At 33.3% G+C, this 17,841-nt stretch overlaps 1 protein-coding gene and 1 long non-coding RNA gene across 2 annotated transcripts; one reads left to right on the forward strand and one right to left on the reverse strand.

The window, feature by feature from the left end:
* Positions 1–1,139: 1,139 nt before the first annotated feature.
* LOC128156249 (uncharacterized) lies at positions 1,140–13,661 on the forward strand. Its single transcript, XM_052818307.1, has 2 exons — positions 1,140–1,395; positions 11,707–13,661. Exon 2 carries the CDS (start codon positions 11,759–11,761, stop codon positions 12,698–12,700), a length of 942 nt encoding a protein of 313 aa, XP_052674267.1. The 5' UTR covers positions 1,140–1,395; positions 11,707–11,758; the 3' UTR covers positions 12,701–13,661.
* LOC128156250 (uncharacterized) lies at positions 1,436–12,148 on the reverse strand. Its single transcript, XR_008239693.1, has 4 exons — positions 12,024–12,148; positions 11,749–11,900; positions 10,661–11,419; positions 1,436–1,911 (listed from the first exon to the last, which is right to left on the reverse strand). It is a non-coding gene; the product is annotated as an uncharacterized LOC128156250 (long non-coding RNA).
* Positions 13,662–17,841: the final 4,180 nt, after the last annotated feature.

The raw sequence follows: 17,841 nt of genomic DNA on the forward strand, positions 1-17,841 counted from the left end.
CAAGATATTGGTTTCTTCCTGAATTAATGACATCATATCATTATTTCAGAAACTGAATTCAATTTTGGGTTTTATTATATGATGAAAATGAACTTGATTAATATATAAAATGTATATTTTTTGTGCATCGCGGGAGTTCACTGGCGGTAATCATTCATTAATTCTTTCCCAGAATGAATCTATTTATATTTTGATATAAGACGAAAACGCAGTTTTATATTCCACTTAAATGGTCATTTACGCCTCAATTACATTATACCATATACAGAATCTACTTTTGTTTTGAATATTATGGATTTTTTTTTTAATTGTTGATCATGAATTTTTTATATCGGTTGAGGATCATTCCATATGTTTGGTTTATTCTGTAAAAATATTGTGAAATAAAGAGCTGTCCTTTGCCAATCAGTCAAACAAATCATAATATTTACTTTTAAGAATATAAATTTTAAAATTGTTATTACAATTTGAATATATTGTAACTTCATTCCACAATGAAATCTCAAACTTTCCCATAATACAGGACCTTTAATCGCTTGAAAATTTGATTTTTTTTATAATTTGATAAAAAATAATTGTTTATTTATTTTATTTTCAACTAGGATAATTTGCCAATTGAGTTGGTGTATCAAAACAGGAGCCGAGCCTTTCGATCTAGAATCTTTTCCACCGTAAATTGCATCAAAATGATCTCTTTTTTACTTTTTTAAATCAAAACCCAACTCTTTTCTAACATAAAATTTGATCAATATGCAATGAATTCCAAGAAACAGCTCATTATCATGCAAACATTTAGATACCAGATGTCTTAGTATCTGTAGATTCTAATGATTGCTAGATGTGTTCAATTTCTTGGTCCATTTGTCGTTTGAATATTAAACATTAGGCACCCTTGTTATGTGTCGACATCAATCATTTTTATGGCTAATGTTTGAAACTATGTATTTATCTCCGAGGTGGCCTGAACAGTGAGAAATAAATTGTCATTGGTCACACATAGGAGAGACATTGTCAATAGCAAGAGATGGCCACATTCTGGAATTGCTGTACAAAAACCCCTCTTCTTTGCAAACATTTTGATATTGATATGCGAATGCTCAACTGTTGAGAAGGCACATATACAAAAGATCTCTCTCGCATGTTAAATGCTGATAGGGCCGTTGGATTTTGAATGCAGTAATTATCTTTTCTTTGTTAAACCAAAAACTGTATCAGTTTAAGATAGCAATCAAACGTTTAAATCCTTGGGCTGGTTTATGTGAATGTGACACTTTTGTTGGTGGTGGATGTGCACCGGTACAAGTATAACGAAATACCCGGTATGTTACAACTAGACCAGTGGGTCATCTCAGACTTATAGGAAGCACGAATTCTCCGATCGGAAGGCGTCCAACGGTAGGTTTATCTATCATAAACTTCTTAGATTAGAACTGTTCTGTCATAAGTATATCTGAAGAAAAAAATACCAAAATAGCTTACCATATGATATAAGTATACTTAAGTATACTTCAATGATAGACAGAAAATTTGAAATCCGAAAAATTGCAAAATCTGAATTTGCAACACATTTACAGTTAAGAATATTTTTTTTTATTATTTTAAGGATCATGATAGGTTAATCCAAAAAATTAGAGACAAAATTTAATGAATTTAATTAAATCAAGGTGTGCGTTTATTGGTATACGGTGTATAATGGAGGTTTTATGTACAGTAGAGAATAAAGTGTATAAAACTGCATTCTCAAATCATGGGAAACTATACATCTCAAGGACAGACCGTGTTAACAAGATCAATCAACTCATTGTTCTAATCAGTATCTGGTGTCCTCATCTTTATTCGAACTGTGAATACCGATCCCGATATGATCTCCAAATTTGCGGTAGAGTTTCTGGTCGTCATTCAAAAATACTCCTAAAAGGAAAAAAACTTGTATATATTTTAGCTTTGAAATTTGTTTTGTAAGAAGAATTTTGTTTGTGTCAAGCATGTATAATCAACATTAGCTTAAGAGGAAATGTACTATAAACTAATTTATAAGTAAAACTTTGTAAATTATACAAATAAAGTCTACTAGATTTGTTTGAAAAAAGAAATCCATTCTTTCTGTAAGTATACATAAAGAGGTGGGTTCTTTAACATTATATTTAAAATTTTAAAGAGAAATTCATTTGAATTAACGTTTGGTATTATTCAACACTTAAAATTACAAGCGTGATCATGATGATGATAACCTTAAAATTGGCCACCAATATTTTCTAATAAAATGACTATGATTGTTAAGAGACGATACATACAAACAAAACATGAAACCATTTTTGGAATTGTCAATTTTGCAACGCAGATGGAACATACATGTACGTGTATTTGAGATAAATACCTCCATAATAAATGATGTTGTAATATGTAGAGAATTTGTTGAAATTTCCCCCTCCTTTTATTTAAATATAAAATTAAATCATCCGTATCCAACCATTTTTAAATTTAATCTTAAAATAATTAATGATGATTTTTTTAACACTTATACGGTAGTGTGTAAATTTGAGAGTTAGGAAGAGAACGACAAGGATAGAGAGAGAGAGCGAGTTCAACCTCTATACTAAAACAAACTCGGTTTTTATTTTCTCTATACACGTAACTATGTGTAAACTGGTCTGAACAGTTCCAGTGAAAGTGCACTCATTGTCTACAATTACGTCATTTAGATCAGGTGCATTAAATGGAATATGTCATTTATTGAAACATTTAAAAGCAAACATCCGAAGCGCACGTGATAGCAAGAGTTCTTTACTCCAAGTTCGATTAATACATGAAGTTCATATTGTCTAATTAAGGGAAACTGTATTGAACTACTTTCACAAGTACATAAAAAGAACAAATGTGTGGTAAACTAGAGCCCATTTTACATTTGCGTCTATATATATATTTTTTTTATTTTTGGAATCTGATTTTAGACCCCTTATTCTACTTTAACGGACTAGTTTCATATAGCATTTTGACCTTCTGCTAATTTTTTCTTGTGATATATACCAATTAAAAGTCAATCATCAATTAAAAAAATCAATTTAAAAAAGGGCTTTTGAGAAAAATATTTTTAATGCAAATGAACAATATCTGCCATTTATACAATACTCTTGAAATATTTTAAGGCTGTAAGATTAATTTAATTAATCAACAGCCACAGCATGTCAGAAGAATCGGTATTTAAGAATGAGCTAATTGAACTATTTTACACCTTTTTATCGATTTTCATTTTTAGTTCGCATTGAACCTCGAACGTTAGGCTTGCATTATGGGTAAACAATTAATAATTAGGCATTTCTTTTAAGTGCTCAGCGGGTGGCCCCCCTTGTCAGCGGGCGCGAAGTTAGGGATTTTTTTTTCTAATGCATTATAACAATATCTTATCGATGTCTCTAAAGCTCCGGTCCGTCGGCAGGGTAAGGTATGAATTCAAATTTCAAATTTAAACATTTTTATTTCTCACATGCCTGTAATTTAGGTCAGACACTCGTGGTTGACCCAATTTCGATTAATTTTTGCTGTGCGTGCCGTTCGTGTTAATGGACTTGATGGTTTCTTTAATCTCTTTTAATAATACCTCCGACACAGGCCCATGTACAATGTACATGTTGAGGGCAAGGTCGGTTAAGGCATTGTTATGGGTCTTCATACATTAACATGTATATAATTAGGTTGTGGAACGTATTTATTAAGCTCTATTACCAAATATGAATGTTTTTAAAAATTGTATATAATTGAAAATTTTGGGGTGTTTTTAATATGCATCGCGTTATTTTCAGTAGTTATATTTTCCATTAGGAATATCTCATAAATCGATAAATAGGTTTTTTTCAGTTTCCATTACATACATGTACATGTACATACAACATTTTTCTTGAAACGTTTGAGAATGTTAGATTGCACCAAATTGGGCTAAGACAAAAAACAACGAAAGAGGCTTTGTTTAAAGAGTTGCCCAATGAAGTATTTTGTATTGTTATACTTTCATGTTAAATACTGAAATCTGATTGGTTAAGACGCAGTTAATAATATTTACTATTACCCTCAGCGTTAGCAACGCACTTGGCAACGGGTAACATTAAAAAATGTTACATGCGCGAAAATTATGCGCGTACGGTTCACTGTAGAATTCACATTATTGCGTGGACCCTGAGGTCCACGCAGAAAATATATAAGCGAGGTTAAACCGGATGCTATGGGGAAAATTCAGCCTGCGCATGAGTTAGCCTGGTTCCTGTGCGTAATGGGTAGCTCAGGGAACCAGGCTAGCACAAGTTTATCTCAATCGGGATCGGGATTCCATGCCATATGCACACATCATACTACCCATAGTCCTCTGGACACAGACCACAATTATTTTCCCCTCTTATTCCTTTATACAAAAATAAATCATATAAAAAATTCCACCGGCTCAAATGAGTTCAAATACAGCATACCTATAGAATGACACTAGTCCAACAGCATATCCAAACTACAGGAAAATCAATCGAGAGGGGACTGAGATATGGCCCCTAAAATAACCCCTACCATGAAAAATTCACTTTCACTTTGGAATTTGTGTAAACATTGGCCTCTTTACACCCTTTCTATTGCGCCTGTAAAGATAATTTTTCTAAAAAATTTCCTGTCTGTATTTTTTTTCAAACCTTCTTCTTTCCATCCATGCCATTAAAGGAACCAAATTCGACCATTTAGTACCCCTAAGAATTTTTAAATAATACATACATTTTTAGAATGGAACTACTTGCGTGGTCAATGAGCACGGGGTAAAAATAGTGGTATGTGACCTAATAATTACACAATTCTTCTTTGATTTTGATGAAACTTGGTAGGTAGACACTTATACCCATAATACACCTCCCTGTGAAATTTGGCGGGAATTGTGTATTCTGCATCAGAGTTATAGGCCTTTGAAATCTGGTCCAGGAAGGCTGAAATAACATGCAAAATCTAGCACGTTACACACAATATTCAAATTTCAAGAGCTACATTTAACATTAATTACTTGTCAAAAGTTTCATTAATCTATTACATTCATTGACCTAACATGTCTACATGATGATGCTAATGATGATTTAATTCTTTTACACCTGGAACTATTTTTTGGAAATTTTTGAAAAAAATACCCCAAATATGGCTAAATTTTTCAGAAAATGCCAAAAATGAAACATTTAATCACATGCTATGAGCTTGAAAAAAGATTTTAAAAATTCTGCATTAAGTTTGCTATAGAAATCAGGTATTTTGATAAATATACAGTGGCTAATCCGTTTACATTAAGCAGATAATCACATAGAACCATTCACACATTTTCAGGAAATGGCACTTGCTGACCAAAGTAGATTAACTCAGAGTACACAGGGCTGATATGGATAGGCATAAAATGCCTTTTGAAACAAAACTAACAATTTAGAAGAATTTAGAATGAATTCTTAATTTGTCCATTTATTACATATACACTGAATAAATTACTTAAATGTACCCTAATTCATAAAGAGCCTTGGTTCATGAAAACTGTACTCTTAAAACAAAGGGAGATAACTCTACACATTAAAATCCAAAGTAGGGATTTCTTACAAACATTAACGAAAAACTATTTTAGAAATTACAAGTCCATCACCTTCTTTCAGCATTATCTGGTGTGATTAATCTTGAGGAGTTCATACCTTTTGTAGCGAGGATTCACCATTCAAAGTCATGGGTTTCTACATACATTGTGCATTTAGAGGTGAAAATGTCTGGTATGTTACCATGAACTATGATGACCAAGACTCAAATTAATGATGAGAGTGCCAAAAAGATATTACTACAGTAATACAAGTAGTAAAGCTTCTAGCAGACCTCATATACCTTGGGCAATCACTGTTCAATGCCAGCAACCAAACTCATACACATGCTACATTTGTTGGTAGTTACATTTCTAGGACACAAAGAGGGGAAAAAACTGACATAATAAGACTTTAGAGCAGTAATTTAAATAAAAGTTTGCAAGGCATTGATAATTTAGATGCTAAAATGACTATTTCTAACCAGTAAAATGTATATGTCTCATATAAATATCTATACATGAAGGTTTACATACTAGTATTCTAAAGTACTGAGGAAAATGTTGTGATGCCTACTCACCATCAGATTTCAATTGTTAAATTGTAAGAAAAATATGAATAAATGTATAAAATCAACTTACCATTTGTTGTTTTCTTCATTATTTCTCTGTCAAAATGGTGTTAACTGGGGGGGGGGGGGGGTAGCAGGTGCCCCTTTACCATTTTTACCAGCTTGTATGTCCTGTCATGCAATCTGCTAGGCAGTGAAACATGTCATCATTGAAAGGAATCATAAAGTAACATAAGCCGTACTTTCCTCCTTATGATTTAATCAAAATAATATTAAAGGAAATATATATATACTTTTACATGTAATATGATTAATATGAGAGAGAGAGAGAGAGAGAGAGAGAGAGAGAGAGAGGGGGGGTATATTTAAGGCTTTATAACTTAATGACAAATCGACCAATTCTTTTATGATTTGGGTGATAAGTAAAGTTAACATTAGAAAGTGTTTTTAGACATTTTGCAAGTACTTACGTCCCCTGTTTGACTCATTGATGACACCATGCTGTTCACACCCCGTTCAAATCCATTTCACACAATTTTTACCGTTATTTTTTCATATTATCTGCCAAAATTGAAAAAGAACCCCACAAAATGTCATTATTCATCCTAATTGTTTGAAAAATAACGAAAAATTAGACTTAAGTTGATAAACGTGGATTTTGACCTTTGACCTGATAGGACACAGACCACAATTATTTTCCCCTCTTATTCCTTTATACAAAAATAAATCATATAAAAAATTCCACCGGCTCAAATGAGTTCAAATACAGCATACCTATAGAATGACACTAGTCCAACAGCATATCCAAACTACAGGAAAATCAATCGAGAGGGGACTGAGATATGGCCCCTAAAATAACCCCTACCATGAAAAATTCACTTTCACTTTGGAATTTGTGTAAACATTGGCCTCTTTACACCCTTTCTATTGCGCCTGTAAAGATAATTTTTCTAAAAAATTTCCTGTCTGTATTTTTTTTCAAACCTTCTTCTTTCCATCCATGCCATTAAAGGAACCAAATTCGACCATTTAGTACCCCTAAGAATTTTTGAAATAATACATACATTTTTAGAATGGAACTACTTGCGTCAATGAGCACGGGGTAAAAATAGTGGTATGTGACCCTCTGCGTCTCCGCACACTGTACAAACGAACTCTGGCGGAAGTTTGATGCACACATAAGTTCAAAGGGCGCTGTAATTGTAAAGTTGTCGGTAAACAGTAGTCAGTACAGAAACAAAGTATTCCTTTTAAAGAAATAATCGGCATGTGATATGAACTGTCAGTATTATAAAATAAGTAAATGTTATGCCGAAACTACAACATGCATCAAATAGCATAATTTGCAATGTTTTGTTGTTTTCCCATCGTCGGTGACCCACGTGTGATTCACATCGATTCTCTCCATAGAAAATTTGTGGACTCAAAACCGTGGTTTGCGACGATGTTGTTTTCCGTATACACATGTAACTTAACTTTACTTTTATAGTAGGTGAGGCTAGAGTACTTCCCGATTAAATTTTTTTAAGCATTTAAGTGTGATTGAATAATTATGTCACAGTATAAAAGTTTAAATCTCAAGAAAAATGCATCAAAATATGAAATTAATTTAATCAAAGCTGTCACTGCATAGTTAACAAAGAAGTGCGAATCGTAATGTGTGCGCAAATAGTAGAATTCGCCGAATGCCTGATACTGTACATGCAGACTTCATTAATAGATAGATCATAATTATTTTAGAAGTAAGAACCCTTTAAATTCTGAGATAGAAAGTAAGGGCTATACATATACGTAATCCAACGTACAAATTTAGTGGTTAAAAGTAGGCGGCTAGAGTCGGTGGAAACTTTGATAATCTTAAGGCTTTCACGTTTTCGTTGGAAACACATGCAAATGGTCCACGTATTGTAGTCCTTTTTTTAAAGGACAGCAACTTGTTCCTATATAAAAGCAGTAAAATTTTCTTAAAAATTTTAAAAAAGACATTCAGTATAACAAAATAAATAGTGCCTGTTTGGGAGGATAACAGTTGAAATTGACACCCCTCGAAAACCATTGTCAACCTCCGCTTCGCGTCGGTTGACAATGGTTTTCTCGGGGTGTCAATTTCAACTGTTACCCTCCCAAACAGGCACTATTTATATAAAGGTTTATAACTAAATACAGGAAAGTTGATTTTTTTTTTTAAGATCTGTTAATGCAAGACAAATAATCTAAAAATAAGGATTTAGAATTACCGATGGCTAAATTGTCTTGAAAAAGTCATCAAACCTTAAGGTTACTGGCATTGTCCCTTAGGTCAATTACATTGTCAAATATTTTCAAGCTCTCCAGCTGACAAAAAGAATAGTAAAATCAAACACTCTAGTGAAAGTATTTCGAAAAGTTTATACTTTGGAATGTCAAGTGGATTTGACTTCAGGTAATATGAGTGGAGATTCGAGCAATTGTTTAAACCCAAACAGGTTAGATGAAGTATTTAGACTATTGATCAGTGTTGTTTTAAGTTGTTATGCAAACATTTAATAACTTTTTAAGATAGGAATTTTCGAGAAAAAACATTTGTTTTCAAAACACAGAAGAACTTCAACTGTGTATACATTTTTTTTGTTGGTTATGAGTAATTACAGTGGCTACAATACTTGTTTTATTCCTCAGTAGCCACAAAATTCAATAACAATAAACAACAAGGTCGAGGGTACGAAGTACGAATGATAATTAATTATATATATATATATATATATATATATATATATATATATATATATATATATATATATATATATATATATATATATATATATATATATATATATATATATATATTAAATCACTTAGCTTATAGGATATTTGAGATACAATTAATATTGTTTGATTGAGAGGAAAAGTGAGAGAGAAAGAGAGAGAGAAACAAATCATGCGTCAATGGAAATCCATTAGGCCCATATATCTCATTCAAAACTCAGGAAAGGGCCGGGGAAACTCCGCACACTGTGCTTTATAACATTGCCAAAAGGAAACAACGCGGTTCTAATGTGTTTGTAATCTTTTGACAAACAACTACTCCCTTTTCCCATTCATAACCTTACAGGGATGAAATTGATCGATTTGACACTTAAGTTACATGTAGAGATACTATAAATCTTTAAATTCGTTTATTTGATTCTCACAAATTCCCATAAAATCCCATTCTATTTATTCTTCCTTGTGTTGAATGTCGTCTGGTCATTTTAAATGACGTCATATCCAACGCAGGCTCTGACAAGCCGTCGTGATGGTTGGTTTTTTTTCCCCCTATTGAATTGCCATTTAAATTTCATCAAATTGAATTAGAGACACTATTTTATATGTTGTAACCTATTATTAAACGAAAGGTTTAAAAGAGTTAAATTACGTTTTTCACACCTGTAAGGTATTAAACGTCAAATTGTTTGTGCACAGTTTTAAATCACTAAATCCACTTCTTAAAGGCAAAACAATCACGCAATCTCAGACAATGCGATCTATTAAGTATTACTCTTATATTGAATAATATTGAAAGAGGAAAGGTAACTTTAAAGGGTGGGGTGGAAGAAATATCTGTGGTTTTACCTAGGAAACTTCTTGGATGATATATTGCGTGAAAAGATTATTTGTCTTTAAATAATCTCAATAAAATCTCTCTCTGTCTCTCTCTCTCTCTCTCTCTCTCTCTCTCTCTCTCTCTCTCTCTCTCTCTCTCTCTCTCTCTCTCTCTCCAAACATCATTTGCCTGATATCTTACAAATAGGTAGCTGACAATTTGAGAACACTTTTTTTTAAAAAAAATTCAATGCTTATATAAACCATCAAACTCAAAGACAGGCATTTCTTTATGATCACAAATCAATGCTCGCCGTTTGTTGACATTCTGATATTGCTAAGCTGACAGAAACTTTTGAAGTTGGAAGTTTATGTCTCAACTTAATCAAAAAGTCGATCGGGATAAGCCGAAAATTACGTATACAACCGAGAGATTTGGGTAGTTTTATAGTATTATTCTTGCAGTCCGTCCGTTACATGTAAACGTATTCTGCTATTATTTGTGAAATTTTTCCCAGGGATTTTGTTGTTTCGACTTTCCTTCACAAGGTACATATGGTTACTGATTTTTAATTTGTCATTGCAAACTGGCTTTCAATTCTTTTTATTCTAGAACTATTTTATCATTGAAAATGTACATTAACCGTGATAAATGGCAAAAGTCATTTCGATTATTACTTTCATTCAAAGTTTTTCCCATTGTAAAGTTCATTCAGCTAATCGACTTCAGAACAACAAAGAAATTCGTGGCCAGCGATTTGGGATTGTATTTCCATATTCATATTCCATATTCAATGTTTCATTCATAAACAGAATTGGTTTTCTTGGTTGTAGGAATCAATTATTCCATTGAGGACAAAAACAGGGTCTAAAAGCACTTCATTGACTGGTGAATACTTATTAAGAACATCTTCAATTAACAATTGATTTACTATAGTATTAAATCTATTTAGAATATTACCCATTGACAGCGATGCTGTGTTTTGATATTCCGATGTATTTACTGTAACCAATAGTTCTCCGGTCAAATTGAATCCATTACGGTTTTTAGGCCGATCCATGGCGATATCTCTCATATTTAGTCACACCTTTTTATCTTATATAAAGGATGTACATATACTTATCCATGTAACTTCAAATCCCCAAGTGGAAAACCAAGCGTGAATCATTTCATGGTATATGGAGATAAGCTTGATGACTCCCCAGATTATTAAGATTTTTAAATCACTTGTTCGTCATTTTTAAATATCTTAGTAAATTGCCTATATTTATCGACATAATGTCATAGAAAAATCCCCAATGTAAATATAAATTCACGGCGAATTTACTTAATTAACCTTTCCTGGTCGCAAAAATATAATTAATCTGCTTCTAGAAACTTTTAGAGACATTTCAAACAAGTACCACGATAAACAAAAATTAATTCTATTTATACCGAAAAATTTTAAAAATAACTATTTACATGTATATGAATATCAGTAATGATAAGGCAAATACTAGTCTATTGTTTCAAATACAAGTCATAAAGATTTCAATTCTTAAATGTCGATATGAAAAAATATGTAAGGTAGCAACTTCATTGATTTTTTTTATGTCAATAAGAAAAATACATAAGGTGATAACTTCATTGATTTCCGGAAAGATGTTTTTTGTTTTTCTTGGAGACAGTTTCCTTCCGAAGAGTCCTATTGATAAGTACCGAGGCCTACTTCTACAAGTCCTAATTATTTACGTCCATAAATAAAGAATAGCGGTCAATATAAAAAAAAATCAAGAATGTAAAAAGCCGTTTAATCCTTTCTTTTTTGACAGAATAGTACATTATCTTAAGTTGATTTATTGATTTCAGATTCAAATATTTGAATTAGTTTCTCCCTTTTTATACCGTGCTGCTGAGCGCCACAATAGTTAGAATAAACAAACATGAAGTAAAATTAGATCTGAAGACTTTCCTGTGGTTAGTTAGATATTTGTCGCGTGTAATCGGCATTTTGTTTGTTTTTGTAGTTAACACAATAAAATTGCATGCAAGGAAAAGTTCTCTTCGACCCTAGACGCAATGGATATCATCCCCTTTCCCCGTGCTCTTTCCCAGTGTGAGTTTGGTTTCAACGGGTCCACTGCAATACCCCCTGTGTTTGAAAAAAGGAAAAGGCCATCACCGATTCGCAGACAATTTACTGTAGCTTTGCCATGGCCTCCTAAAAAAGAGGAACAACAGAAGCAAAAATTTCTTCCCGACATCAACCCAACTGTTCAACATTCAGAGAAAAATAAGAAATCAGATTTTCTTCTATCAAAACAGAGGACGGGTATAGATGTACCTGTTACTGCCACCAAAAAGCATCGTTCCCCGAAATCTATGACAAGCTTATACGGATTAAAAGCCGACTCCAATGACGTCACGGCAATTACCCGGACCTTCCAACCTTTGAATGACAAGAAAAATTTAAATACCTCAATCGATCGATTAGAGTTCAAAGCCATTCAACGAAACGACGGTACACATATAAAAGGCGAGGCCCGGCCAGATCAGGCAATACACACTTTGATACCGACCGAGAGAAAAGGTCCTTTAAACCACAACACAGGAAAACATTTCCGAGTCGTCACAATACTGTACAATACGATGGCATCTCTGAAACTGGACAACAGGCAGGAGCTAGCTTCTAATGACCACGCCAGACATCACAACAAGAGGCAGCAGCAGTGGATACGTAGCGAACAAGTCAAAAACTGGAGAAGATCCACCGTGAAAAGAGTCTCCAAGAAGACTGGTTATACCAGTGGAAGTTCCTCTGGACAAAAATCAGACGTGATCAGCGGAAACTCGGACGATACCATCAACACAACCTCATCCAACGAGGAGAGCAACAATGTCTTCGAATATCCCATGGACGCTGAAAAGAAAGAAAGTTTCGACAAATGTCTGAAATGGATGGAGACTTTACCACAGAAATTTTCTGGAATGCACATTTTTACCCCCTGTGTTAGTGACTGACATTTTCATTGTGGGGGATATTTAGTATAGCCGAATTTCCAAAAATAACAACGGTGCTTGGTGAAGCAACCAAAAACCCGCGCGGACGAAGAACTCCGAGCCCGAGAATCAGCAGGTCTGATCCAGAAAAACAGTGGTTTGGGCTTCCATGTCTATCTTCGACAAGAGTGCCTACTCCTGCCAAAAAAGCAAGAACGGTGCTAACCCAGTTCATCAAAACATCGCCACCCGTTTTAACAACTGTTATTCGAGAAGAAAAATAGATCGACCAATTGTACCTATGAGAGAATCAAAAGCGAACATTTGCGAACGTTATAGCTTGATAATATTGAAGAAGAAAATACGTCAAGTGAACTTTTGGTGATCATCATAAACATTTACCATTTTTGTTCCTATTTATCATGAAGTGTACGCACATTTCCAATGTGGTTTTATTCGGTAATTTTTAGACTGCAGGGACGAATATACGTGTACATTGTATCCGTGATACTAGTCATACCAAGATGGTGACCGAGGACGCTTATATCATTCCATTGTTAGAATCATCCTCAATGTGCCAAAACAGAATCAAATTATTTATTTTGTTGTATCTTATCGTTTTCTAATTTATGAACTGTTAATCTGAACGTTTTAAAGATAAATCTTCACAATTGTATATATTTAAAATTAGAATACTAATTATCGCCGGTGCCAATTTGAAACTTGTTATCAAATTCCAAGTATATTTACAGTTTATGTGCCCGGTATTCTACATAAATATTTCACTTGTCTATCTGTGATAAAATTTTCGACAGTAACTAAGTGATAAGATTGAAAGTCTTTGATTTTCCCCTGACTCTGTTCCAATATTCTACCCAGATTGCTTTTAACAACAATGTTCTACTTCAATTCCTTCTGTGATAAAAGATGTTATATATGTTGATTTGATTGTTAAGTGAAATAAATGTTATATACGTTTCAATAGAGTTTGTGTTATCGTTTGGGAAAAGTCGATTTGAATAGAAGCTTTTGAGATGTGGCCTTGTATCGGGTATGTAAAAGCATTGAACGGAGATTGATTAGGAAGAATTACTTGTGACGTCCAATGCAAAAAGCCTTATCGCTAAAATGACATGAATTCCCTATATAATAATTTGAGGAGTTGAGCTGAAAAACGGTTCAAAGTAAATCGAAATGTTCAAAGTTAATAATTACCTGAGAGTAAAAGGTATTTATTTCAAATTTTGGAAGAACCCATTTTTGTTGGCATTGACAGCCGCTATTTGAATTTAATGACTCTGCGACAAATCTTCCTGTCAATTTCGAGGTCGGGAAAAGTTTAATGTATGTGAATTATTACAGTAATGATAAAGCAATCTTTTTTTTTAATGTAAAAAAAGAATTATCTCCGCTCCAAGTATATACAGACTATTATTTTTTACAATTTTTTATTCTGAAAATTGTTTATGTTAAAGATATATATGTCGTTAAAGAATGCCGCAGTATTTACAAAGAATTTTAACAATGCGTACATGTATATTGGAAAAAACTTCTGGTTTGAGCCTAACAAACTTGCAAAAAGCTACATTTTTAATAATATACAGGTACAAGCTTAAAATCACTTATTGGTTATTAGCATATTTTTCTTTTAAATTTGGTCTTCTTTTAAATTCGGTTAACGTTAAAACAAATTTTAACTGGTCTTTAAAAGTATCATTTTCACGTATAATTACATATACATGTATTTGAATATTTCAGTCCTCGATTTGTCATACAATTCTCTTGCATTTCTTTTTTAAAAAAACCTTGGAATTGAGGGAATGTGTTCAAATTTCTTCACACGAACCACCACTTTAAATGCTCGCTATTGAGGGGGTAGATTGATTGGTATTCGTTGTATTTATTTAGATAGTATTAGAACGTTCGAGCTGTTTAGAACATTTAAGTCGCCAATCAAATATTGTTAGTTCTCTTTATTCAAACCTCGGGCTACTTCTGTGTATTCGGTTGTCCTAGTGTAGGAATTCTGTATTTGTTGATTTTAATATATGTTGCTAAAAAATCTGCGTATTCTTTTTTAAAACAAATCATCTTGGGGGCGCTAACAAGTGGTATGTCAAGTTATTTGCCGAAACGATACTTTAAAAAAACATTCGAATGATTTAATTTTCTTAATTTTCTATCAACTTGCTCTTTGATGCTTCTATATTGAAATGCAGGCCTGGTATTACTGAGAACAGCAAACTGCATAACTCCTACGTGTGGAATGGGCGCTTGACATATATTCTTTTTATTACCCAATCCCAAACCTCACTCCCCCCTTTACAGATTCACATGTCTTTACACATAACCAAATTTAAAGCTGGAAGTACCTATACATCATGATTATTTATAATATATCAAGCCCCGGCGGGGGCGGAGGTGTGATACTCTCTCTCTCTCTCTCTCTCTCTCTCTCTCTCTCTCTCTCTCTCTCTCTCTCTCTCTCTCTCTCTCTCGTTTTTCCAGTATTCAGCATGAAGATTTTTAATATTGCTTCGTAAATCAAACATTATAACGCTACGATGTACGTATATTAATTTTTTCATGTTTGTTTTAAAAAGAGATCGTTTCAGACCGAACGAGTATCCTTTTTTGTTTGTTTGATTAAAAGAAAAAGAAATCGGGTGTTGTGAACAATGCCTTAAATGCTGAATGGGCTGCAGCAATCATTATTACTCCTACATCGTAGATTCAGGTGAAACCACTAAACAATTAAGTCATTATTACACCTTTTCAATCAATCGGAGAAAATGGTTTTGACAAGAAATCGACATGATTGCCGCTCTCCCGCGACGAGTCTTGCTAAAACAAACGCATAAAGCTTCGATTTATATTCAATTTGGACTCTCGATAAAATTCAAGTCAATTAAGTTTACAGGAGAGAAAATTAGTTCGATGTATGAATACAAAATGATAATGACATACATTGTTTTTGTTTTGTGTTTTAATTGTTTTGGTTTTTTACATGTACTAAATCAGTTTTCATGTGTTTTCTATGTAGATTTACGTTCGGTTAATTTAAGGTTTTAAAAATAATAACCGCGATACTTTTAAACATGTACTCGAAAATAATTGGTGTATTTAAACGATGTATTACCCTGCCAGAAAAAGAATGTATTAAGATTTTAAATTAAAAACTTATATTATTTCACAGCATTCCCAATTCCCACCCCCATAATACTAGCATATCGTTCTTAAAACAAAAGGTAATTTGACACCCGGTTTTATCATTTACAATTATTACCAAATTGGCAAAGCAGACGACAGCACGAACCAGTGGGAGCAATATTCAAATCAAAAGATATAATTTAGAACTTGAGTAGCAGGTGCCCGCTCGTTTCTTTCATCTGTGGAATGAGATTTGCACGTTTGTGTCAATAAAACTTGAATATGTAGTCCAGCGGTATCGCTTTTGCTTATGCATGCTGTCACTACCCAACGTCGAATCTTCTCTATTTGTCTTTGAATTCGAAGAACACTTGCTTCATACGAACTGTCTCCTAGACTTAATTACTCTTCTTTCCTTTTGTTGGGATATCTCATGCATATGCTCTTCAAAGACAGCTCCAGCAAATTTATTTGATTGGAAAGCAAACAGACCCCGGAGTTTGTTCCTTATATGTTCGTTTCTTTTCTGTTTTTTAATAAATGAAACCTGGATATTTTGAAGTACTGTACCATCGAAGATTTATGCACGCGATAGATAAAGAAATTCAGAGACCAACTTGACATGCCTTGACTGTAAAACAATAAAGGTTACGTTTTTGTTCAAATATGAAAAAAGAAAATTGTCACAGGAATTTAACCCTTCCTTTAAAAATTAAGTTTTAACACGACCGCGTTTTTAAATCTTAGGTTTATTAATATAAGAGGCAAATGGTCGTGCTATGTCATTAACTTGCAGGCTAATAAACCCTATCCATTAGTCATCCGTATTAGGTTAAGCAATGCCTACTTAATACTTATATGTAACATAGTGACACACTTTTATTGAGGTTAGGTTAAAAAGTGTACATGTAAATGGTAAAGTCTCCCAAAATCAAAACACTTTAAATGGTGTTTTATCTTCTGGGAAAACAGTTGGAGGACATTGCTGTGAGAAAAGCCAACAGATCCGAATTCTTGGTTTTGTTGCTTATTGTTGATAGCTCTTTTGTCCTATCATCTCTTGGGAGGCTTTCAAAAGATTTGTGTACACACTAAGTCCTCTTGAACGCCTTCTTTGCTCGTCCTACAATAGGTTCGCCTGATATTGTCAATTTAGGAACATGTCTTTCCCTTCAGATTTAAGTCGATTTTCCTCATTCAAATCTCCGGTGTCAACAGAAGTGAATCGGCATACTACCGCGGGCTTCTCCTTATCTTGGATCCAATTTTAAGGTCAATACTTATTTCATCTCTATGGGTTGGTGCAATGTCTTGAAAAGGTGTTAAGTAAACTCGCATGGCTATATATAGATGGGTGGTAAGCACTGAGGATATTCTGTCGATCGACCATTACGTCGATGGGTCAACAAAGCCGGACAGGGTCAAGAATATAGGGAAAACGTTAGCTCCTGTGGGTCAACATGAGAGGCTTGGTGCTTAAATATAAACTATTTTATTTGACTAACTTATTAGTTTAGTTAAGAGGTTCATTAGGTTGAATGCCACTTTATAGACCAAACGTGATCAACGGGATGGTGAAAACAGAGTGAACAACCTTAATTACCAATAACACAACGCCTCTGCACAACACCTTAAGTATTACACTTACATTGTAATTGATTGTAAATAAATTTGATTATTAAAAAAATGTTAGTTTTGATCGATGGAACCACCTTGTACCAGCATAAGTATAGATGTACAATTAGGTGTGTCACGGATCGAAAGTGTACCAAACTGATTCCTTCATAGATAACCGTAATAATAATAATCTAGCTGCAATAAAATGTTTCAATATTAACCTATATCTATTTTAAATTCACCTTTAAAGGTAATCATTTAAAAATTATTTTCTGCTATTTGCATTTTTTTCTCAGAACTTCGTAAATAATTCTAAAGGTAATCATTTAAACATTATTTTCTGGTACAATGTCTTTGCATCCTTATTTTTTTTTTCCAAAACTTCGTAAACAATT

The sequence above is a fragment of the Crassostrea angulata genome, chromosome 7 (genome assembly GCF_025612915.1).
Source record: "Crassostrea angulata isolate pt1a10 chromosome 7, ASM2561291v2, whole genome shotgun sequence".
NCBI classification, from domain to species: Eukaryota; Metazoa; Mollusca; class Bivalvia; order Ostreida; family Ostreidae; genus Magallana; species Magallana angulata.

Bases quoted from the DNA above. Each gene is read 5' to 3' on its own strand.
- LOC128156249 (XM_052818307.1), top strand. From the start codon at position 11,759: ATGGATATCATCCCCTTTCCCCGTGCTCTTTCCCAGTGTGAGTTTGGT.